Here is a 24,445-nt window from a genome sequence, read left to right as displayed (position 1 = left end):
CAACATGGAATACATAGTAAAACAAGGCACATGTAAGATGTGATTAACAGCCTGCACATGCTACCCCCAAACTTCCATGCCTTGTTCCTGGCTCTGTTCTCTGGACCAAAGGAAACAGCCCAAGTTGATCCATACTGTCTTTTCGTGAACATCCTAATTCCCTGCCTCCCCCGCCCCCATTTGATTTTTTTAATAGCAAAGGAAGGGCTTAGCTTCCTTTCACCCTTGGACAGTCAAGGGCCTGCTTTCTCTCCAGCTAATGTGGTTCCCAGAATGGAGCACAATTGAACCAGATTACAGCTGGACCATAACCTCCCTAGTCCTGGGCATCACTCGACGCACCCTAAGATCATCATTAGCTTACCGTGGTCTGATATTAGACAATACGCAAAGACACGGAGACAAGGAGGTTTTACTGAGAAACAGCTATCACCTCCTGCCCCTAAACAAACATACTGCACCTTGGGGGACAGTCTCAACTCTGTCCCCTCTGACCATCTCAGGACGGGGAGGAAGGCTTTTCTTTTCTCCCCTGTTGATCAGAGCCCACCTAGCCTTCCCCACATCCAGATGTCTTTGATCTGAGTTCTCTTCCGATACTTCCCAGCTCTTAAGAATGTGGAGTGAGACTACAGGATCAGGCCACTGAGTCCATGAGCTTGGGGGAGACTTCACTGCTTCGTGACAAGTTGGGATTGTTGGCGAGGAGGGATAAAAATCCTAGGGCAACGGCATCCCAAGTATCCAAACTCCACTGTGGCCCCAGTGGACACATCTCCAGCCTCAACTCTTCTCTCCTGAGGCCTCAGGTGTCATCAAAAATACCACCAGTTCAGCACCCAACATCTCAGTATTCCTAGAGTTTCCTGAAGCCAGGAGCAGAGTGGCACGTCCCCATTCCCTGAGGAACCCCTCACAAGTTCCCAGGCACTCTTCATTTCCCAGGGCTGCATGTGGTGAGAACTTAGTAAGATCCTCCCAAAGCAGCAGCGGTCAATGGGGTAGCGGGCAGCACCCGCTATCCGTGAGCTGTGGGTGGGGGCAACCCCTACCCTCTTGGCAATCACCCCAACAAAAACGTCCTCTACTGGTATCAGAGGCACGCCACTAGCTGCCCTAAGAATCAGCCGCAGGACCGGGGCTGATAACACGTAGCCAGTACCTGAACCATAAGGGGGGAAGGGACCCCGGGCAGAAGGCCACTCCACCTCTGATACCTGATGCCGGCTCCCCTTCAAGCGGGAGGGGTAAACACTCCAGTGGACGTGGCCGAGGTACAAGTGGGGTACAGGAGGGTACAGGCTACGGGCATCCTCTAATTCTCTCTCTCCAGTTTTGGCCTTCCCATCCCCTTGAACAATCCCACCTCGGTCAGGATATCTCTGTTGCAGATCCTGTTTCAGGTCCTTCCCTCGTTGGTCAAGTTCAGCCACAAGCCCAGGGACGTTGATGTAGACATCATCATCAGTCTTGAGGACATAATGGACGTTGGGGCAGTACCTGGCTGCCCATGCCAGCCCACTTAAGGTTTTCAAGGTAAGGTTTCGATATGAGTCCATGAAAGCAGCCTGCACGATATCCCCCTCCACCTGGGCTTCCCATTTCAATATGTCTTCAATATTTTTCCGACTATAATCCGGTTCCCCCAGTATGAAGAGTGTGCGGACCAAGTGACCCTGAATCTCCCGCAGAGCTCCCCAAGAGGCTCGAATAGCGTCTCTCTGCTCCTGATGCTCAGGGGCAGTGCTCACGAGGATCAGAAGGAAAAGCTGGGAACCAGAACCTCTGCAAACCCCTACATTAGGGATCAGAAAGTGGGGCAAGGAGAGTGGGGGCGCAGGTGCAGCTGGGGCTGGCATTGGGGGAGCGAGGGAGAATTCCTTCCTTAGCTCCGAGGGACCAAAGATGACCCAGACACACGAGAATGCCAAAGCTGCCAGGAGCATGCAGCGTGGATGGAGGAAGCAGGAGGGCATGGTGAGGGGCAGAGATTCAGATTTGGTAGTGACCTGAAAAGAGAGAAATGGTGGGGAAGGAGAGAAGAAACAGAGGATAAGAGTCGGAACACAGGCAGGGAGTCCTCCAAGATCAAGTCATCTGGTGCTCAGCCACCCTCCTGAGATAGCCCTAGCTCTCGTCCTCCATCCCTAACTCGCCGTCCGCGACCTAACGTCCTCCTCCCCAGCTCCTGCTCCCGGACAGAGGAGTGGGGGGTGGGGCAATGGATCGGAGAATGCTCATCGCAGAGGGTGGAGGAGAGATGCCAGGATGGGAAAGGCTGGAGAAGGGAGGGGTAGAAAGGGACCAGGGGACGAGGGGGCCACTGGGAGTGGGTTACCTTGTCTGCAGCACCCTGACGCCCTATATGCTGGCTCCATGGTTGCACTGCTTATCCGTGGTGTGTACCCGCCTCATCTCCTCGTCATCTCCTTAGCCCCTCCTTCCAGCTTCCCTCCCTCCCGCTACACGCTACACACCCCCAGGACTGCCCGATGTCTGCAACCACCCTCTGCCTTAGGGGTGCAGGGCCCCTCATCCCCTCTGGTCCTTCCGCGCCCCGCCCCCCACCCCTTCCCTTCCCTCGCCTTCCACCTGCATCTGGGTCTGGGTGGTCCCTTCCCATTGTCTCCCTCTGGGTTTCTCAATGGCGATCACTTCCTTTCTGTGCCCCTCTCTGGGGCTGACGTTTAATCACGGGGGCTGCCTGTTCCCCCACCCCCCACAAGCCTCGCCGTGCAGGGTAGCGAGGGTCGGCCTCTCGTCTTCCTTGGATGTCAGGGTGTCCTCGGGCATCTCCGCGGCTCGGGGACCGGCTCCCCGTCGTGATGCGCACTGAGGTCCTCTCATACAGCGCGGCGCGGCGCGTAGCAGCTGCTTCCCCCCTCCCTCCGGGGCCGCCCAGCCCAGCCCGGCCGCTCCCCGCCCCTTTGCCACCACGAGCGCCCTCACCTCGGAGAGCCCTTCCTGCGCTGGGGGCCGCTGCCGCCCTTTCTCCGCCACGTGGTGGGGATCCCGGCCCCGGACAGCGCAGTCCAGCCCGGCAGAAGTGGAGGCCCGCTTCCTTTTACTAGCAGCCAGACTCCACCCCCAATACACTTCCTGATACTGGAGATCAACGAGGCCGGGCTGGAAGGGCAGTGGCTTCCCGGGCCAGCATGTGCCTCAGGCCCACCTTCTCCGTGGCCCAATCCGCACGTGCGCCCCGGTTCGAAAAACTCAGCGAGAGATTTCTCCCATCCACTTAACAAGGAAATTTAATTCCCCAAATTAGAGGCCTATGTTTGGGCAGAGCCCCGACTTGAGGCAGTGGCTAAAAAGCAGTGGGGAGGTGCATGGTCCCACCGTGCTGAGCCTGGGCCCACGTGTGCTTCTCCCCACATCGTCGGACCTCTTCTTTCTGCTGTAATGGAAACAAGGGATGCATCTGGCACGTGGAAGATGTTTATTAATTGAACTAGAAAGTCATGCCTCTGGGAGGGACAGAAACTAGACACACGGGCAATTTTGTTATAAACTTATTTATTAATAGACAAGGCCAGTGAAGTTGTTTACTTCTTCTTGGACACACCGACAGTGCGACCCCTGCGGCCTGTAGTCTTGGTGTGCTGGCCTCGAACCCGGAGACTATAGAAAAGAAAAGGGATAAAGATCAGGATGGTAAAGAGCTGGCAGCCACGAGATCAGATGAGAGCTACCAGTGATAATCTTGACTTTTAATGGCTCACACTGCCCTGGAAACCACCAGCTTCGCCCTGACCTATACATCACCTACTGCTTGTACAAGTAAAATCAGTATGTCTAAATCAGAACTGCTTCCCTCCCCAAAATGGGTCCTTCTAAGCTTTATAACTATGCCAACACTATATTCCTCCCCAAGTCATCCAGGAGATTTCAAACCTCAAGGACCCTCATCCTGTTGCCAAATTCTTCCTCCTTCCATCAGTTTCACACTCCCTACCAATACCCACAACTTCGACCCTAGGTTCAGGCCCCTGTTACTTGTCACCTATATTTTTTTTTTAAATATTTTTTACATTAAAATGCTTCTAAACATACCTCTTTTGATTGCTCCTTCTTTACCCTTCCCTCCTTTGTTTATCATTTCTTCTCACCCTACCTACCCATGTTGCTCAACTCTGTTGGAGCTATGAACTCATTATTCTTACATGGCTATCTTGGGAATAAGATTTCATCTTCCCAGACCATAATGTGGAGGGAGCTATGTTTCATTCACCCTTATGTCCCCAGTGCATCCTTGCATTCACAGAGGGTACTTAATGATATTCAGAGGTTTCGAGTGCTTTCCTTATCCCCCCCATCTAACTCACCCCCAGAAGTGCCGAAGCCCACGATGTGCCCGAATCTTCTTCAGTCGCTCCAGATCTTCACGCAGCTTGTTGTCCAGACCGTTGGCCAGAACCTATACAGATAGAAGGCACACACGTTTCTCTACTAGCCCCACCCCCAACCGTCTTATAAAATGCTGCAGTGCCCCTGCTCTATAACCTCCTTGCCCTGCCCCTCCCACCTACCTGGCTGTATTTTCCATCCTTTACATCCTTCTGCCTGTTAAGGAACCAGTCTGGAATCTTGTATTGCCGGGGATTCTGCATGATGGTGATCACACGCTCCACCTGTCATGGAAGGGGGAATGTATGTAGCAGAACCCCAAAGCTCCCTTCTGGAAGAGATGCCCCCCTCACCCACTTCCAGTAATTTCTTCTTACCTCATCTTCAGTGAGCTCACCAGCCCTCTTGGTGAGGTCAATGTCTGCTTTCCTCAGTACTACATGAGCGTATCTTCGACCCACACCCTGGAGAAGAAAACAGGGTAAAGAGAGACAAGATCAGCAAAACCACACAGCAATGAGAAGCATCCTTGTACAGCAACAGTTATTTGGTCTGGGAATACTGACTTCTAGGATTTCCATCTAGGCAATACTGCTTACTATGTACAGTTCTTACATCAGTCCTTGCGCAATGAGAGGTTTAGGTCCTTGTTTTGTAATTTTATTTTAGACTCGAGGGCCAGGACACAGAATAGAGAAACTAAACAAAAACATATCATAAACTTGAATACAAAGAAAAAAAAAGCATTTCGCGTGCATAGCAGAACACGAGGAAGGGTTCTTGAGAGGTCCTTGTTTTTAAGGACCAAAATTTAGCAATCCTATGAAATCACAAATGTTTTTTTTCCCCCAAAGCCTTTACTATCCTTACTTGGTCTAACTGCCTCTATAGGTCTTGCCTTCCTATCAACACAATTTTGTCTGACTAGGGCAGGACACATCTCCCCAGTCCTGGAATATTATATCTTTCTCAATGTAGCCTGGGATCGAATTAGCTTTCTGGGCTGTCATACCTGTTGGGATTCATACTTTGAGCCTGCCATCCAATACCTCCCCACCCCTACCTGAAATAGCTTCTACCTCCAGCCAAGAGTACTCTGGACCAAAGCAGGCCAAGGACTCACATTTCTTAACCCAATGGCTACATTCAAATACAGCGACAGTCAAAAACACCTGCTTTACGCAATGTGCCTAGTCACCTCACGGTGGAGGAGCTACTCAGTCCTCTAAGAACACAGCTCACACCCAATGTTCTAAAATGCAGATGCTTTTATTCTTAATTGCCCCCCCCCAAGTTTCTTCTATCTCTAATGTTACTTTAATGGTCTAATTATCGCTGCTAATACCAATGTTATTCTCACCTAACATTGTAAACATGTATCCCACCTTGCCAGACATTAGCTGTGTTACCCCAGAAATGGTACCTTGCACCTCATATGTAGTGTGATAAATCTGGAGTCAGGAAGACCCAAATTCCAATTTGACCTCAGACACTTTACTATTTGTTTCAGTTTCCTCATGTGCAAAATGCGGATAATAGCAACCATCTCCCAGGGCTGTTGTGAAGGTTAAAGTGCTCTGCTTAACTTCAAATATAGAGAAAAGAGATCGGCTCATAAACAACCTTAAGTGCTTACTGTTAGCAGGAATTCTGAGGCACATGGCATACAAATAAAGGCAAAAACATGGTTTGTGCCTTCAAAAAAGGTGCTCACACTCTAAGGAATGTGGAAGTAACCGTACAAGTTATGTGAGTGTAAATGGAGAGCAGAGAAGGGACTAGCAATGTATGGGAGGGGATGAGAGAAATGAGTGGGAGTTTAGGATTTGAACAGAGAAAGACATAAAATCTGATCTGTTTTAAAGACTGGATCAGATTGTGAAGAGCTTTGAATGCCAACTAAAACTTACTGAATAAAGTGGGCAGCATTATCAGACCTGTGCTTTTAGAAAAATCACTGCTGAGTGGTTTGTAATGGGTGGAGGCTTGAAGTAGGGAGGCCAAACGGAAGGCGGTATACTGCAGTGTACTGCTGAGTCCGAATCAAGATAGGCAGATGTGTGCATTATCTACGAGAGATTGTGAATACTGAAATGACAGAAGTTGTTAACACTGGATAAACAGTGTAAACGTGAGGATCTGAGAATGACACTGAGGTTGCAAGCCTTAATAACTGGAGGGATACTGGTACCCTCAGTAGTAACAGGGCAGTTTGGACAAGGAGGGTTCTGGGCCAAAGGCAAATGCTACTTGTTTTGGACATGTTGGGTTCTGTGACTGGCAGAAAGAATAGTAAAGATGATGCTTATTCTAGGAAGACAAGGGTACCAGGCACTATCAATAAATAAGGCAGCTACCACACCGCCAGTTCTGAGAGATCGAGGTTGACATAATGGCTCCACTCTGGGCTTTTTCTGCTTTGCATCTGCTGGAATCAAATAGGTCTTTAGTTTCAGCAGGACTCTGCCTTCTGCCTCATCCTGCTATTTGGTGGTAGTTCTGGGAAATTTATGAAAAGACTGAACAATTTAAATTTAAGGACAAGAAATTATTCTGGCAGCGAGCCCTACGTTAGGCGTAAGGAGACAAAGTTGCTGCAGGAATTCCTAGGTAAGAGAATGGGAAAGAGCCTACATTAGGAATGCTTGGGGCAGGAATGCAAGGGGCAAAGTGGTTAATCGAAGAATGACTTAAAGACTTCACCACTGCAACCCCAGGCAGAAAAATCCTTACTTGGAAAGAGAATGAATGAAATACCTGGTGTGTAATAAACAACTTGTACCATTAAGCCACTTGTTAATTGTTGGTAAGTTTTTCCTTAGATCTAGGGTTTGGGACCTCAGAGGCTTCCTAATCCAACCTCCTCGAATTACAGCAGAGGCCCTAGGTAGTTGACGATGCTTGTTCAAGGCCACACAGGTGCTGTAGGGGTTTCTTTCCTCTGTTAGTTTTGTTGTTCAGTTGTGTCCAACTCTTTTGTGATCCCATCTGGGGTTTTGTCGTTTCCTTCTCCAGCTCATTTTACGGAGGAGGAACCGGAGTCAACAGGGTTAAGTGACTTGCCCAGGGTCACAGCTGGTAAGGGTCTGGCAGGTTTGAACTCTTCCTAACTCCAAGCCCAGTACTTAATCCGCTGCTCCACTTTTATAGCCTTTCAAATATTTAAAAGCCCCCGGACCCTCATTTCGTCAGTCACCTTCCCCAGCCAAAGCACACATCTCCTTCAAAAGCAGACAAGTTATCAGATTTCTGAATCCTCATCCCTGGAATGGTTCTTCTTTCTGCCCATTCCAGTTTACACCGGCTTAACTGCAGACTGTACCTTCCCCCAAATCAGACTTGTATAAAGTCTAAACATTGCCTGTAATTGCTTTTCTTCAACTACCCCCCCCAATCTCATTTTAAGGAGAAATGTCTGTTCACCAGCATCACACACTAGGCCCTTAACACCCTCCCCAACCCCAGGCTGAATGCCCCAAATGAAAATGTAATTGGAAATGTTAATATGTGGTTTCCTAATTCACTATGAGGCCCCCAGTGAACCTTCTGTATGTTTTAGTGGCTCCCACTTCTATCTGCGCTGACACTATTACCACAGATGCGTAGCTGGGTGGCAGAAGATCATTGTACCCGCAGTCAGGAAGATTGGAGTTCAAATCCACTCTCACTAGCTGTGACCCCGGCTGGACGAGCTGGAGATGGAAATGGCAAACAATTCCACTATCTTTGCCAAGAAAATCCCAAAAGGGGATTTAAGAAACAACTAAATAACTGCTGTACAACACGCTGTGCCCTAATAATCCAAAGCTGTTTTGCAAAAAAACTCATACCTAAGTCATGTCTTCAGACTCCCACTATCTCTAATCCAATCCCTAACCCAAAGTGCTAAAGAAGTAGGCCTTCAATCTTAACACCTGCAGAGACAGCCCATTATACTTTTGGCTAGTTCTAATATGTACTGGTTCTCCCCGCCCCCTTATATCAAACCAAAAAGGTTTTATACTCTTTAGTTCTGACTTCTTTTCTATGACAGTTAAAAAAAAAAACAGTTTAAGAAAACTGTTCTGGCAGGCCTCTTCCCATCCTGGCTCCAGAATCAGAGGAAAGGGATTGGAATTCTACTTCTGATGGGTTACTATTTATCTGACTGTGCAAGTCACAACTTCTCTGAGCCTTGTTTTCAGACTACATTAGATCAGTGTTAATCCTTTTTGTATCAGGGACATCCCCCCTCTCCACCCTTGGCAATCTAGTGAAACCTATAAATCTCTCAGAATGTGTTTAAATATCCATAAAATCAAACTGTAATGGAAACTATACATTAAAAGTTATTAAAAATATAAACCCCCTAATTTGTAATATATCTAGTAGTGGATTCAACAACTGCGGTAATTTCAAAGTAGCGATAAGCCAAAATGATATACTGAGTTATCTACAGACACTGTGGTTTGTTGCCTAATTTTACCTCAGAAGGAAATGCTAAACTGCTGTGAGACGTTAGTAAAAATAAACCCTATACCTCCCCATCACTAAGAACCCCTGGACTAGATGACCCAAGGTCTCTGCCCACACTAGAGTTGAACCTCTTACAAACCTTTTCCAGGCCAAACATGTTCAGTTTAGTTTATTTGCAACATGACCAGCCAGGAAAGGGCAATGAGATCGAGTGTGGAAGATGGAACCACAAACATAATACAGGGAGCACAGTCTATGGTTGAGGAACAACCTATGAAAACGTAGTAATGCCAAGCCTGAAGAACAGCATGTAGTAAAGTTGTCACCATCATTTAAATTATGCGAAAGGAAGGATTCAGATTTTTGAAGGCTGTAGCTCTTGACCTAAAAGTACCAGCCACACACCCATCTTCTACAGGCAATCTTTCTCATCCCTCTCAATCCTACTGCCTTCCTTCTGCTGTTTATTTCCACTTTATCCTAGACATAGCTTGTTTGTACAGCATGTTGTCTTTCCCATTATATGAGGGCGGAACTCCTTAAGGGGAGAGATTGTCTTTTACCTTTCTTCGTATAAATGTTTACTAACTGATGACCACCACCCCTCTTCAAAGAGCCCCATTCCCTTGACTGCCAGCCTCAGCCTCAAATTGACCCCACCCACATTTGCCTCTCTATGTTTTGCTCCCTATCTAGTGCCTTAATTTGAAGGCCTTCCTAAAGGCTGTTACAGAACAGAAACAGGGGAGTTTGGATTTGGGGAAGAACGGTATTTCTGCCTTGGACATGCAGAGAACAAGCTTGACCCTCTGGTTTCACTCCAACTTAAGACTTTTTTGGTAGAACAGTGACTGCTGCTTCCAGTTTTTCCTTATCCTTTACTCAAGGACCAGTTTCACAGCCCACCTCTGCAGAGTACAAAAGAAAAGCACAGCCCGAATACCGACCCATACCGATCACAGTCAACAAGCATTTATACAAAAAGCCTTGTACCAAGTAAAGAATTTCAGGAGAAAGCTCCCGAAGGCCCAGAAGGGCAGAGCCTAGCAGCCACAGGACCCATGGCAAAACAAGGCACCATGAAAGCAGACCTCAGAAGCGCCTCGAGAAAAAAGCCCAAGCGGGACGGTTGGCGTCATCCAAAGCAGTTCAGGCTACCTACCCAGGCGCAAACGCTTCCTACTTATCGGGGTTCCCAACCACCTTTCAAGCTTCGGAGCAGGAGAAGATCCCCAAGGTCGAGGAAAGCCAGGACTGAGAGAACCTTCCTAACCTGCCCCAGCACTCCTCCCGCGGTAGCGTCCTGCCTGTGCCTCCTGGGGCCCAGCACGCAGGATACACGGATTCGCCAGGCTGGGAGGGCAGCTGAGGCGGCGGAAGCGCAGCACAACTCCCACGGATAGACACCACCGCTTTTGTGTTTACATCACGTGACCCCCTTACCTGTTACGGGAAGGTTGCTTCTGGTGCCCAATCTCCTAGTGCTCTCTGAACACCCATGTTTTGCCCCCCCTGCCCCCGCCCCCCCCCCCCCCCCCCCCCCCCGCAGACCCCTGCGACTGGCCCTTACCTTGATGGCTGTGATGGCAAAAGCTATTTTGCGCCGTCCATCGATGTTGGTGTTGAGCACTCTCAAGATGTGCTGGAACTTCTCGGGGATCACAAGAGACTGGGGGGGCGAGACAGCAGGGAGGAACAACGTGGGCAAACACAGGTCAAGAACTGCTCACGTAGGCCAAGGAAAACCCCCGAGCTAGCGTTAACAGTTACAGCAGCCTGACCCCTGTCGCTGTCCCTTCACCACGCACAAGGGGGTGAGATCGCCCACCCTCGGCCACGCAGGAGGACCAGGAGGTCGGTCACGCCTGGGCATGACCCCGGAAGCTCCCCAGCAAGCCCAAGAACGACGGTGAAGTGTGGGAACCAAGTCGAGGAGGTGAGACCCCCTGCCTTCGCACAGAGCCACCTCCCCCCCGAGGTAGGGGGTCCCGGGTGACACCCGCCTCCCCCGGCGCCATTCTCCGTCCCTCCTCTCCAAGGACCCGGGAGCCGGTTCCACGCCCGAGACCTGCCGCCCTGGCCTAACCGCGCGGGCGTGCTCAGCAATCTCGCCGGCAAACTGCAGCCCTCCGGGCCCGGTCGCCCTCGAAGGGTCCCCGGTTCGGTCCGCAAACCCCCGACCCCGATGTCGCCGGATCCCCAGACCGGGTCCGGAGCCAGCCCTACCATGGCTGCAGCAGCGGCGTGAGAGCCTTCTCTGGAAGAGGAAACGGAAGTTACGTGTCCGCCTTATATAGTGGCCCCGGAGGGCGGGGAGAACGGGACGGTGGGAGAGGAGAGAAGGCTTCGGGAACGCAGGGAGGCACTTCCTGACCTCACGTGTTTGCAGTGACGCCACTTCCTGGCGGGGGCGTTCCGAAGGCGAACCCGGCCTCCGTCACTTCCGTTGCGCACCTGGAAGTCCGTCCGTTCTGGAAACGAAGGCTCCCTGAAGTCAAGGCCCCGCGCAGGCGGTGTGCCGGCGCCGCTTCCGGCCCCGGGGATTGGCGGAACGACTTTCACCCGCATTCTTACGCATTTACTTGCGTGTCCCCACTCGGTCCCCTCGCCGTGTACACCTCCCGTGGAGTGCACGGACCTGTTTTGACAGACACCCGGCGGAAGTAGCCGAGGGGGCGGGGCGGCGGCGGCAGGAATGGCAGCCCCGGAGCTGATGCTGCGGGCCGGTGCCACGGACATGGACGAGGACGAGAATGCCCTGGTGAGGGGGCCGCCCGCCGCGAGGCTGGGGGGTGGGGGTGGGGCGGGGCTTGTGCGGCTGCGCCGAGCCCGGGCTGTCAGTCACCTCCCGGAGCTCCCTGGGTCGGAGCCCCGGGCCGCAGCCGCCGCCGTGATCGCTTTCCGGGGGAGCGGCGGCTTCACTCCCCACCCCGTCGCCCCAGTATTTTCTTCTGAATGGGAGGCGTGTGCTGTCACACCCACCATCCCAGTATAGGAGCAGTTTTTCCACAATGGGTGGGCTTTGGTGGGGGGCTGCCCCCCCACGTCGTATCCCTTCCCCATCTCGCCTGCTAACTGCTCTCTCTCCAGGGGAGCGGCCCCGGGCTCCAGGAGCCACTGCAGCTGGGGGAGCTGGATATCACATCTGATGAATTCATCCTAGATGAAGTAGATGGTGAGGGAGCATTGGATCCTAGGAAACCTGGGGTGGGGGGAGGGGCAGGCCGGGAACGACCCCGGGGTTGAGTCTCCAAAGCGAGGAAGGGCTGGAATAGGCAAAGCTGGAAGTTGGGGTGTGGGGAGGGGTCCTGGGAGGGAAAGAACTGCATGCCTGGCTCCTCATGACTTCTTTCTGGTTCTAGTGCACATTCAGGCAAATCTAGAAGATGATTTGGTAAAGGAGGCTCTTAAAACGGTGAGACTTCCTCCAGGATCCTCTCTCTGCCTCTTGTCCCCCATTTATCCATTTCACACTCAGTCGCCTCTCCCAGTGTCTTCCAGCTGAGATCCTCTAATATTTTTCTCTCCTCTTAATCACTACCTGTGCCCTGGAGAGCATCAGGCTCTGTGATTTCTTTTCACTTAGATTGTCTTCTTTCTGGTCCTCCCAGGGTGTGGATCTCCGTCATTATTCAAAGCAGGTGGAACTGGAGCTACAACAGATAGAACAGAAATCTATTCGAGACTGTATCCTCACGGGAAAAAGAGGGGGGAGTCACTGACTTGAGGGGTGAGGTGGAAGGTGTGGCCAGGATGGTCTCCTCTCATCCCAGGTATGACACACGAGAAGGTGGGTGATTGGCTTGTGAGGTTTCTTCAGAAATTTGGGAGTCTCTGTTCTTTCTGTGAATCCTCTTAACTGCCCATGGCTCAGATATCCAGGAAAGTGAGAACATCGCATCACTGCACAACCAGATCACAGCCTGTGATGCCGTCCTTGAGGTTAGTGACCCAATTTTTCACGTGATCCCCAAGATTCTGTGAGTTTTGAATCGGCATATAAACACTGATACCATTTCTGAGGTCTATGACATAACGAATGAACCAGTATTTAGTGCCTATAATATGCTAAGAGCTCTGGTAAACGCTAATAGAAAGACAAACATGGATTAGTCCCTGCCTTCACCAAGCTTGTACTTAATGGGAGGAGAGGGACAGATACATTTATATGCAGGATACATGTTACTTTTGGAAGGTGTTGCTCTAGTAACTGGAGGGATCAGAAAAGGCTTCATGTAGAAAGGAGCACTTGAACTGAATTTTGAAGAAAACCAGAGATTCCTGGGAGACTGAAGTGAGGAATGTGAGTATGGAGGAGGGGACAGCACACAGATAAGAGATGGGATGTCTTGTATGAGGAATAGCAATTAGATTAGAGTGGTTAGAGCATGGAGTGCGTGGAGGTGAGTAGTATAGAGGCTAGAAAGGTAAAGAAGGGCCAGGTTGAAGTGCTAGACAGAGGGGTTTGTATTTGTTCTTGGAGGTAATAGGGAGGAAGCCGCTGGAATTTATTAAATAGGGAGTGACTTATACCAAGTGGTTTACCACCCGCCTTGCTCCTGCACCTTAAGGACTCTGGAGTTTTTACATTTAACTTGCAACTGTGATCTCTTATATATGTTGTCTCTCTCTATTAGAATACAAAGAGCAGGGACTGTCTTGCTTTTCTATTTTTTTTAATCTCCATTGCTTTGCAGATATAAGTGCTTAGTAAATTCTTTTTCACTTGTGCTTTAGGAAAGTTACTTTGGGAGCTATGTAGAAGATGGTTTGTAGTAGGGAGAGAGTTGAGTTGAGTCAGGAAGACTAAATAGGAGGCTGTGGCAATAGTACAGGCAAGAGGAGATGAGGGCTTGAACTAGTCTGATGGCTGTAGGAGGGGAAAGGGCTGGATGTGAGAGATGCTAGGGAGATAGAAACTATAAGATCTGGAAACCAATTAAATGTGTAGGGTGAGGGAGAGCGAGGAGTGAAGCTCAACATCAAGGTTGGTGACTGGGAGGTACCTTTAATCATAAAAGGAAAGTTTGAAAGAGGGGTGAGTTTGGAGGAAAAGATAATGAACTGTGTTTTGGATGTGTTGAGTTCCATTTGCTTGAAGGATATCCCATTAGAAATGTCTAGTAGACAGTCTGTGATAAAGGTCTGGAGCTCAGGAGAGAGAACAGGCAGGGATAAATATATGGAGGTGGTGACTGAGCTCAAGGGAGCTCATTCAATCACTGATAAGAGAGCTGGGCGATAAGAGGGCCTGGGATAGATCCTTGGGAAATGCCATGGATGATGATCCAGCAGAGAAGAATGAGAGGATGCAGTCAGGCAGGCAGGTGGAGAACCAAGAGACAGAGTCCCAAAAACTGAGAAAGGAGAGCATAGGTGGTCGTGTCAAGCAACATCACATGTTACAGAGAGGCAAATAAGGATAAAGACTGAGGAGACGCCATTGGATACGGCAAGTTCTAGATCACTGCCGACTTAGGGCGGGTTCAGCTCTTGATCGTGAATGTGAGATCAGGGGCGCGACCATCCTCATGTGTAGCTGAGGTTAAAGTGGACGAGTAGGTCCTGGGAACTGAGCAGATTTGAGAAACGCCAAGACCTGGAATCCTTCATGTCTCTCACATAGAACCAGATGTGAGAGCTGATGAGAGCTGCATCTGGCCGTCCTTCCGTTCTGTGATCCTTATAATCCATGTCCTGTAGGTGATCCACCCTCCTTTAGTTCATAGAACATTTATGGACATTGCTGCAGGGTTACCTCAATCCCTTCCCAAACATCTTTGCTCCAGCTGCTATAATGATTCTGTTACTCACCATAAAATCTCACTGACCCCCTTCTATTTCCTTCCCTCTTAGCGCATGGAACAGATGCTGGGTGCTTTCCAGAGTGACCTCAGTTCCATTAGCTCCGAGATCCGGACACTCCAGGAACAATCTGGAGCCATGAATGTTCGGCTCCGGAACCGCCAGGCTGTGCGTGGGAGACTTGGGGAGCTTGTGGATGGTTTGGTTGTACCCTCTGCCCTGGTCACGTAAGTCACTGGATATCGTGAATCACTTGGGTCACGATTAGAGCCAATTCTATATGTTTTAGACAAGTTAGTGCTTCCTTTTCTTATCAGGTGTCTTAGAGCCAGGTAAACTTGGGGCAGGGCAAAGGTTATCCAGTAAAACTGAGGAGTTTGTGGTTATATCAATGAGCGTTTCCTCTGGTCAAATCACTTGAGTCAGGGGTCAGAAAATAGGAATCATCTTGGTTCAGACATTTCTTGAGTGGTGTCACCAGAGATCCCATGGGAATCAGGGGACTTATTAAAGTCATATAACTCCTTCCTGCTCTCACAACTCAGGGAATGGAGAGTAGTCTTAATAAAGGGTTAATTGTTTCTGGGGGTGCTTGTTTTCTCTTTGCCACACAACAAGTTGCCATCTCTTCTGCCCATACCCAGGGCGATCCTGGAGGCACCAGTGACAGATCCTCGGTTCCTGGAACAGCTGCAAGAGCTTGATGCCAAAGCAGCTGCTGTCAGAGAGCAGGAAGCTCGTGGGACAGCAGCCTGTGCAGATGTCAGGGGCGTGCTGGATCGGCTTAGGGTCAAGGTGGGGATGAGGATGATAGTGCCCCCAGTGGAGCCTCGAGACTTCCAGAATATTCCCTTCCAAGACTTTCCCACCCCACAAATAGATAATGCCCTCTTCCCTCCATTCTATAGGAAATTCTATCAGAAATCTTCAGAAACTCTGAGAATTTTCCTTTCTCAATCTCACTATTATTCCCTCCCCACTAGTGCCTATTCCTCCGCACGCCCCGCTGCCCTTAGCTGTGAGAGGGGATGTGGTTCCTTTCCTTACAGTATGTGGCCCTTTCCTACCAGGCTGTGGCTAAGATCCGAGAGTTCGTCCTGCAGAAGATTTATTCGTTTAGAAAACCGATGACTAACTATCAGATCCCACAGACTGCCTTGCTCAAATACAGGTCACAGTTGGGGGACAAGGCATGAGGAGGGGCAGGGGGATTTGGGAGAGTCAGGGTAGAAGGGTGGGGGGACTCTTTCTGAACCTTCTCATGGAATTGTTCCCATGGAAACTACAGGTTCTTCTATCAGTTTTTGCTGGGAAATGAGCGAGCAACAGCAAGAGAGATCAGGGATGAGTACGTGGAGACGCTGGGCAAGGTTTATCTGTCATACTCTCGCTCCTACCTGGGGAGGCTCATGAAGGTTCAGGTAAAACTGGAGGGAGTTAATCAGTGGCAAACCAAAGATGAGGTGGGGGGAGGGAGGACCCTACTGAGATATGTCTTAACTGAGTTATGGGAGGTGACTATAGACATAATGCCTTGTTTGGTTTGGTTTGGTTTTGGGGAGCGGGGAGGAAAAATAAGCATAGAGATAGTCATTAGCTTTTTTTCCTCCATATTTCTCCCCAGTACGAGGAGGTGGCTGAGAAAGATGATCTGATGGGTGTGGAAGATACAGCAAAGAAAGATATCCTGAGAGCCAAGGGGTCCTGGCAGAGACTTGCTGAAAATGGGAGGGGGATTGACACTAACTTCTAAGGGGAGGGCAGCCAGACACTGAGGTCTTGAGTAAAAGGGGGACCTGGGCTCCTAGACAATTCTGTGTCTAGACATCTGGGGTCCGCAGCAATATCGGGTCCAGCATGCCCAAGTTCCTTTGTTTTCCGTAACTACCCCTTCCCAATCACGATTTTTCTCAAAGCCATCTCTCCGAAGTAGAAACACAATCTTCACCTTGGGGACCCGGGGCTCTGTCATCTCTCCTACTGAGCTTGAGGCTCCCATCCTGGTGCCCCATACAGCTCAACGTGGGGAGCAGAGGGTATGAGGGGTAACAGGCCAGGGATTTGGAGTATAGTGGGATGTGGAGAGTGGGGCTTCTATGTTAGAGATATGCAGAGAATGGGTGGAGCAGAGATAATGGAATACAATATAACCTGGGGCAGAGGGGAGGAAGAAGGTATAAGGATCTCCCCTAGATAAGGAGGAAGAATTGGGGTAGGGGGGATGTCAGTGTTGCAAACACCTTTTACATTTCTTATTTACATTCCCTTAATACTCATTTAAGTGTTTTTCCATAACTAGCATTGTGATTAGAGGAGGGTGATGTGCCTTAGGAATGGTGGGATTTTTCCCCAACCTTGATTCTCCTTTGCTGTTTTCTCAAGCCTAACTCTGGGTGAAGTAGAAAAGACTGTGCCAGCTTATGGGAAGATTGGTGTCAGATCTACCAGTTCTCCTAGTCCTCTCTCCTCACCCTCCCACTTCTTTCTCACTCAATGTCTTTCTTGGTCCTAGTATCCCTTTGAAGCGCTCTTCCGGAGCCAGCATTATGCCCTCCTAGACAATTCCTGTCGAGAGTATCTCTTCATTTGTGATTTCTTCGCTGTCTCTGGCCCTGCAGCCCATGACCTTTTCCATGCTGTGATGGGGCGTACTCTCAACATGACTTTGGTGAGATTCCCCAAAACTCAGATACCCCTTATTATAGAGTTCCAGTCTCATAGGACATATTCTCATCATGACCTGTGGGAGACCCTGAAATGAGGGCTCCCAAAATCTTGGCCTCTTGAATCCTGCCTTGCCCCAATTCTGAGCTAGTCCATATGGAGGGCACATTTTTGCCATGATCTTGATAGGTCTCTCCCTTTCCCCTCCTTGCCACCTAACAAGGGAACTTTAAGACCCTAACCAGGAAGAAGTGGTAGTGGGGTGGGAGAGATGAATGTAGATTTATTCCTTTCTTTGATATTCTCTACCAGTGCCCTTCCCCTAAAAGAAACACTTAGTTGAGAGAGAGAGAGAAAGAGTATCCCCATTTAAGGAGTGTCAATTAAAGATTTTTTTCTGTCTCTTTTCCCCATGGCTGGCCCACACTGATTTTTACCCTCAATTTACAGAAACATCTGGAATCCTATCTGACTGATTGCTATGATGCCATTGCTGTTTTTCTCTGTATCCACATTGTTCTCCGATTTCGAAACATTGCTGCTAAGAGGGATGTTCCTGCACTGGACAGGTCACTAATATCTTGCCCTTAATTTTAGTGACCTCTAACTCTGTCACTTAGAGGAAACAATCCTGTACTGAACAGAACACTGACACTCCTCATACCCACAGGGACTGTTCATGCTGAACAGCTCCTTGACTCCTTGGCCATGAGTCTGTGAATCTCCATTCAACAAATAGAATTTATTTATAAAAGCAGATCCTCATGCTAAACACTGGAGGATTCAAGTTTAGATATGGCACAGCCCTTTCATGTAGCTTATAGTCTTATAGGGAGTCTCTATAAGACTCTGTAGCATAGAACATAGAGAAGTATAAAGTAAACCATGCTGGGGAGTAGAGAGGAGAAGTGTAAAGTAAACCATGCTGGGGAGTGGAGAGGGTGGCACTGATTAGGATCAGTGCCTCCACACAGGCATCATGTGAGCTGGACTTGATGGACTTAGGCGCCGTGTAGAAAGTGGTTTGGGTTTGTAGACAGAAGTCTTGAGTTTGGTTCTTTCCCTGCCTTGGGCAAGGTTCCTCTCTAGTATTTAGTTTCCTTACCTGTAAAGTGAGGGGTTGGACAAGGTGACATCTCTAGACCTTCCAAGGTTAGAGAACACTATTAATGTGCAGAGGCACAGGGTGTTTTAGGTGGGGGGCAGAGGACTTTTTGCTTGACTGGAGTAAGGGCAATCATATGAGCTAAGACTGATGAGATCAGGTAGCACGAGATTTCAGAGGCCTCAAATGCCAGGCAGAGGAGCTGGAATTTTGTGGGGTAGGCAGTTGGGAATTGCTAAAGGATTTTGTACAGAGGAGCGATAGGACTAGATCTTTGTACAAGGAAACTTGTTCTGGCAGTCGAGTGAAAGCTAGATTGCAGTTTCCAGTGAATGAATGGGAGGGAGATCTATCAGGACCACTGCAGTCGCCCACTAGGAGGGTGGCAGTAAAACTGGAGGGGAGGGGATCGAACTGTCAGATGTAGAATGATAGAGCTTGGTAACTGATCGGATGTGAAAAATACAGGCAAGAGAAGAGACAAAGGCAACAGGACACAAGAGACTAAGTGATGGTGCCTTTCCCTCAGACCCCTGGCCCTTTAGTCTTTTTGGAAGGAGACCCGAAGGGATTATACTAGCCTGGAACATGTGCCCTTCACCACTGACTTCTGATCCTGGGTGACCCCCAGGTACTGGGAACAGGTTCTGGCCCTGCTGTGGCCTCGGTTCGAGCTGATTCTGGAAATGAACGTACAGAGCGTCCGAAGCACTGATCCCCAGCGCCTCGGAGGACTGGACACACGGCCCCATTATGTGAGGGCAGGGAAGGGCCACTATGATATTATGGGGGAGGGGTCTTGACTTGGGGAATGGCCTGGGGTCACACCCTAGGGAACTTGGGCAGAACTGAAGGATCACTGGGGTCAGAAGAGCAGTAAATTAAAATGGGTGAGGCTGGGAGACTGGGCAGTGTGGGAAACAGAGATCATTCTGGAAAATTGGTGTAAGATGTGATTCTCCTTCATCTCTCCTTCCTCAGATCACCCGTCGTTATGCGGAGTTCTCTTCGGCCCTTGTCAGCATCAACCAGACAATTCCCAATGAGCGGACAATGCAGCTATTGGGACAGCTGCAGGTGAGGTGGCCCATCCCGGACCTAGGCCTTTCTCTTGACTGGGACAGCTGGGGGTGAAGAGGGAAGTCCTGCCTTAAATAACCTTGCTGTCCTCCATTGTTCCCTTCCTGCTTTCCCAGGTGGAGGTGGAGAACTTTGTCCTCCGAGTGGCAGCTGAGTTCTCCTCACGAAAAGAGCAGCTTGTGTTTTTGATTAACAACTATGACATGATGTTAGGCGTGCTTATGGTAACAGATTTCCCCCAAAACCTACAAAAAAGTATCTCCATCCCTCCTCCCCCATCTCAAGGATTATTCCTCACCCAGGAAAGGATTGCCTTCTAATGAAAGGATCCCCTTTCCTGCTCTTAAGATACTGTGAATCCCCATCCATCTCAAAATTTGCCTCTCTTGTCTCTCCTTCCTGCAGGAACGTGCAGCAGATGACAGCAAAGAAGTTGAGAGTTTCCAGCAGCTGCTTAATGCCCGAACACAGGTCACTGATTTTCTCTCACCCCTAGTCCTTTCTTTGAGTAGACTAATTGAGGGAATCTTCTTCTAAATGTAGCTCACTCTGAGGTACATCCCTCTCCATGTGTATATGTCCTCCAGGAATTCATTGAAGAGCTTCTGTCCCCACCTTTTGGAGGCCTGGTGGCATTTGTAAAGGAGGCTGAAGGTCTGATCGAGCGGGGGCAGGCAGAGCAACTTCGAGGGGAAGAAGGTGAGGATGGCACAGGGAAAAGGCTGAGAGAAAGGAAGAATTATTGGAGCTGGGAGAGATGGGGGAGGAGCTAGACCAGAGGTATCAAACCTTTGGCCTGCAGCACTTCTGAGTGCAGCCTGAACCAGATTAAAATGTAGTTCCTATTTGATTTTTACATGTTGATGTATTAATAAAATATATATAGCTATGTAATTGTCTGGTTTTCTAAGTTAATATGCAGCCTGCAGGGATCCTTATGTACCGTTTAGTGGCCCCTGTTTCTGTTTGACTTTGACACCTCTGAGCTAGATAAACATGGGGAAAGTAAGGAAGAAGAGAATACAGGGTAGGGCAGGAGGTGCCTTAAGTTAGAAATCTCTAGGAGGACCTAACTTCATCTGTGAGAGGAGACAGCTTTCTAACATTATTAACCGTTTCCCTAATATATTAGCCCGGGTGACTCAACTGATCCGTGGCTTTGGCAGCTCTTGGAAGTCCTCAGTTGAATCACTAAGTCAGGATGTCATGAGGAGCTTCACCAACTTCCGGAACGGGACCAGCATCATCCAGGTGACACCCTCTTCCCATCCCACCATCCTGCTCTTTCCGGAGTTACTGAGGTCAATCACCAGGGGCCCAGTGTCATCTTTGTGACCCCTGACCCCCAATTGCCGATCCCACCATCAGACTCCAAGTAGCATCATTTGGTGGTTCTCAAGCTCTAATCACCTTTGAAATCTTTTATGACCTCTGACCAGGGAGCCCTGACCCAGCTGATCCAGCTTTATCACCGCTTCCACCGAGTCTTATCCCAGCCCCAGCTCCGAGCCCTCCCAGCCCGCGCAGAGCTCATCAATATTCACCACCTTATGGTTGAGCTTAAGAAGCACAAGCCCAACTTCTGATAAGTTTGTCCTTGGGATTCCCCAAGATCTCTCTGGGTCCATTCTATCCCTAGGATGCTTCCAGTATTTCAGAGATTAAATTGCCTACCCAATGATCCCCCAGCCCCCAGACTCCTCACATGCCTCTGTTTCCAACCCTGTTGCCAGATTAAGAGTAATTTGAGTTCTCATAGCCTACACTGGAGGCTGTCCAAACTGACACTATTCTTGGTTCTGTCCTTCTAGCCAATAAAACTTGGTGCCTCGGTTTTTTTTTTAATTTCTGTCATTATTTCTTGGATTCTGAGTTGTAAAGGAGGATATGAAGAAATTGCTGTAGGTGGGTGTAGCTCTCCAGAGTCATTTTTGGTGACAGAATCCCTTGGGCAGGGACTTTTAACGGACCCCTGCCTTACCCTGAAGGACTTTCTAACCTCGACCCCATTTCTTCCTCCCTTTCTCTGCCCCCTCCCCACATCTCTGAATTGGGGATCAGAAGACCTCAAGGCTAGGAGGTAATTAAGTCCTACTGTATTCAGCCCTAGCCATAGCACACCTGGAGTTTGGTAAGTGCTGGGGAGGCAGATGACCTCAAAATGAAGCCATATGACATTAGAGAAGAACCTGGGGGTACTTAGTCTGGAGGAGAACGGGACAGCTATCCTAGTTCTGAAGCGCTGACAAGGAGGATAGGAAGATGCACAGATTCGGAGCTCTTTTACATCTAGGAGCCCTGCGCGCCATGTGTGTCCAGAAAGCTAAGGGGAAGTCCTTCCTGTTGCGTCTGCTGTTGCCAGGGAGGGAATGGCGGTGTGGTGACGCCAGGCTGGCACTGGTGGAGGCAGAGCCCTTGCGTCCAGCTCTCTACCTCGGGCACATCCCTGGGCCTCAGTTGCTTCATTTGGCCCAGTCCAGACGGCCTTTAGGGAGCCTTCCATCCGTATGTACGCAAGCCCGTGGAACAAAGCCAAGTAACCCAAACTGCTGCTCTCGGCACGTTTTGGGAGGGGCGCTGGTAAGCTGGAGAGGGGCCAGCACCGGACCTCGAGGACGGTTAACCTGGAGCGTGAGATTCCGGGCGTTAATGATCGCAGTCTTCCAATATCTGAATCAACATTCAGGAGAAGAGGTTTGTCCCGACTGGCTTTGGCCCCCGAGGGTACAACCCGGAGCCAAGCGGTCGCTCCCCCCTTCCCGCACGCTCCGGGACACCGGGGCCGGCGGCGCTGGGGGAAGGGCGATACGTCGGGAGGGGGAGGGGCTGCTCCCTCATTTTCTCTGCCCCTCGTCTCCGGTCCTTAGTACTAAGCGCCCGCCCCCATTCACCCCCAAATTCCTAAGGCTGCCGCTGTGAGGCAGGGACCAGCCCCGTCCTGAGGCGTTCCAGATTGCTGGCCGCCGAGCCCGTGACCAAGGCGGTCCCCTGCAGACATCCCCGGACCGGTAACCGGGAGGGTTAAAAAGGTAGGTTGGAGTTCGGAGGCGGGCTTCGGCAATCTCCATGGCGACCTAACAGCCAACCCGAGGGACAAGGAAGCCAAATCTCCGTCTGTGATTGGTTGGAAGCTGGGCAGGGGGCGGGAACCACCCTCTTTCTTGGATCGCCTAGGAAACGCCCGCCCCTCTACCGCCTCTACTCCGGAATCAGCCCTATGATTGGCCTGGAAGACTTCTCCTTCTCTTGCCCCTCCCATCACGGCTTCGGTCACTGAGGGTGGGGGACGCTGGGCGCGAAGCTCAAGTTGGGGACTTCTGATTGGCCCGAGAGCTTCGGGAGGCGGGGCAGCGGCTTGTGGCGGGGCTTCTCGCCCTGACTCGCGGTCCATCGGCGGCACTTCACTTCCGCTGTCTAGGCGCGCACGTCGTCCTCGTTCCCTTTCCTCCGCTTCCTTCCGGTGTCCTAATCACTTTCGCTCACCCATTGGATGCTGGGAAGAAGGGAGGCGGGGCTTGTGGACTTCCTAGTGCCGTGGATAGGGCTAGTGTGTTTGTAGCCCTGGGGGAGGAGTCGCGAGGCTCTTACCCCTGATCCCGAGAACTACGGGTCAACACCAACTGAGAATCATTTTCGAGGCTCGTGAGCTCCCTGGAACCAAGGTGCTGGGCTTGGCCTCAAGAAGACCCGAGTTCAAATGCAGCCCTAGACACTAGCCGTGTGACCCTGAGCAAGTAATTTAATCTCTGTCTGCAAAATGGGGGCGATATCGCCTACCTCCCAGGGTTGTGTGGAACAGATGAAAGATTTGTAAAACGCCTGGCACACAGTAGGTGCTTAATAAATGCTTAAAGCACTCTGCAAACCTTAAAGCAGTTCTATAAATACTGGCTATTATTATCGTGGCTATTATTTACTTTTACCAGCCAACCAGGAGGTACAGTTTAAAACAAAGGACATTTAATTAAGCAGCACAGCAAATGAAGGCACCAAAAAGACGAGCTATACTCTCCCCTGGATTACGGTAACACCAGTGGGGGAGGGCAAGCACATAGAAGATGTGTATGGAGAACACATATGAGGCCAGGAAACTTTCCGTGTAAGTGTTCCCATGTTAGGAGCCTGTGAGGCCAGAGCAATCTGGAAAGTAGGAGCAGGGGGCTCGGAGCTAACCATTTATGAGAGGTTTGGTCTGAAGAAACAAACAGAATGGGCTTTCCCCTTGCCAAGGGTTCGGTTCAAGGACCAGCAGAATGGGGTTCACCTTATCAAAGGTTCCACCGAGGAACAAACAGAATCAGGCTGTATGTGTGCTATAACACGCTTATTTGTTCTCATTAAACCGGAGAATCATGCACGATGAAGTCAGAAAATATTTCTGAACCTAGAGCCATTCCAACTCAGGAGGCCTGTGTCAACCCAAAATTATAGTCTCCAGATATGTTAACCATAATATGAGAAAGGAATTTCTTAGTAGGGTAGATTGTAAATGCAATAAAATAAGAGGCTGTCAAGGTGTCAATTGAAATTATAGATCCAGGATGTCTGTGTTTCTTTTATCATTAACATGACATAAGAAATCATAAGTAAAGTCCAATTATTCAAGATGGTGTCTGGTTCAAGGCGCCTTGTCCTTGGCAGTGTCGACCTTAAAGTTTGGTTAAAGGAGACAAAAAGCTAGGTGATATGTAAATTCATAAATAAACACCTTAAAGCTAGCAGAGCTAGCTTACTTGTACGTATAAGGAGCCAGAGCTTAAGTTCTGACTGTCTGAACAAAAGAATGAGAAGGCTTAAATGCATTTCAGGACAGCCCCGACTCAGCATGTCTGTGTTACTCAAAATTGATGATCTCCATGTATGTTTAATCACAGTATAAGAAAGAAATTTCTTAATTGCATAGGTTGTAAATACAATAAGAGAGTTGAGAAAACGTCCATTGAAATTATAATCCAGGACATCTGTATTTTCTTTCATTAACATACC

General features: G+C 49.7%; 3 protein-coding genes across 3 annotated transcripts; 1 reads left to right on the top strand and 2 right to left on the bottom strand.

Annotated features, from left to right (window-relative positions):
- Positions 1-438: 438 nt before the first annotated feature.
- Positions 439-1,976, bottom strand: B3GALT4 (beta-1,3-galactosyltransferase 4). Its single transcript, XM_036769000.1, has one exon. It carries the CDS (start codon positions 1,974-1,976, stop codon positions 816-818), a length of 1,161 nt encoding a protein of 386 aa, XP_036624895.1. The 3' UTR covers positions 439-815.
- Positions 1,977-3,502: 1,526 nt separating this feature from the next.
- RPS18 (ribosomal protein S18) lies at positions 3,503-11,132 on the bottom strand. Its single transcript, XM_036765994.1, has 6 exons — positions 11,032-11,132; positions 10,376-10,474; positions 4,728-4,814; positions 4,533-4,634; positions 4,329-4,420; positions 3,503-3,624 (listed from the first exon to the last, which is right to left on the bottom strand). The coding sequence occupies exons 1-6, from the start codon at positions 11,032-11,034 to the stop codon at positions 3,549-3,551; spliced, it is 459 nt and encodes a 152-aa protein (XP_036621889.1). The 5' UTR covers positions 11,035-11,132; the 3' UTR covers positions 3,503-3,548.
- A 118-nt stretch (positions 11,133-11,250) lies between these two features.
- VPS52 (VPS52 subunit of GARP complex) lies at positions 11,251-21,304 on the top strand. The gene is made up of 20 exons (XM_036768024.1): positions 11,251-11,566; positions 11,896-11,980; positions 12,168-12,220; positions 12,417-12,492; positions 12,680-12,747; positions 14,662-14,837; positions 15,255-15,405; positions 15,681-15,781; positions 15,899-16,031; positions 16,235-16,292; positions 16,513-16,646; positions 17,123-17,278; positions 17,725-17,843; positions 19,011-19,134; positions 19,361-19,456; positions 19,576-19,683; positions 19,865-19,930; positions 20,047-20,158; positions 20,592-20,710; positions 20,899-21,304. Exons 1-20 carry the CDS (start codon positions 11,501-11,503, stop codon positions 21,043-21,045), a joined length of 2,148 nt encoding a protein of 715 aa, XP_036623919.1. The 5' UTR covers positions 11,251-11,500; the 3' UTR covers positions 21,046-21,304.
- Positions 21,305-24,445: the final 3,141 nt, after the last annotated feature.

Source organism: Trichosurus vulpecula, chromosome 7 (assembly GCF_011100635.1).
Source record: "Trichosurus vulpecula isolate mTriVul1 chromosome 7, mTriVul1.pri, whole genome shotgun sequence".
In the NCBI taxonomy this organism is placed as follows: domain Eukaryota; kingdom Metazoa; phylum Chordata; class Mammalia; order Diprotodontia; family Phalangeridae; genus Trichosurus; species Trichosurus vulpecula.
The sequence above is the reverse complement of the archived record's forward strand: the minus strand, read 5'-3'. Positions and strand labels throughout refer to the sequence as shown.

Excerpts from the sequence above, each read along its gene's own strand:
- B3GALT4 (XM_036769000.1), bottom strand. The coding sequence starts at position 1,976 with ATGCCCTCCTGCTTCCTCCATCCACGCTGCATGCTCCTGGCAGCTTTG.
- VPS52 (XM_036768024.1), top strand. The coding sequence starts at position 11,501 with ATGGCAGCCCCGGAGCTGATGCTGCGGGCCGGTGCCACGGACATGGAC. Across the intron at positions 15,406-15,680 it reads TGGATCGGCTTAGGGTCAAG|GCTGTGGCTAAGATCCGAGA; the intron begins GTGGGGATGAGG and ends CTTTCCTACCAG. Across the intron at positions 16,032-16,234 it reads GGAGGCTCATGAAGGTTCAG|TACGAGGAGGTGGCTGAGAA; the intron begins GTAAAACTGGAG and ends ATTTCTCCCCAG.
- RPS18 (XM_036765994.1), bottom strand. Across the intron at positions 4,815-10,375 it reads TTGCCATCACAGCCATCAAG|GGTGTGGGTCGAAGATACGC; the intron begins GTAAGGGCCAGT and ends TTTCTTCTCCAG. Across the intron at positions 4,635-4,727 it reads GTGAGCTCACTGAAGATGAG|GTGGAGCGTGTGATCACCAT; the intron begins GTAAGAAGAAAT and ends CTTCCATGACAG.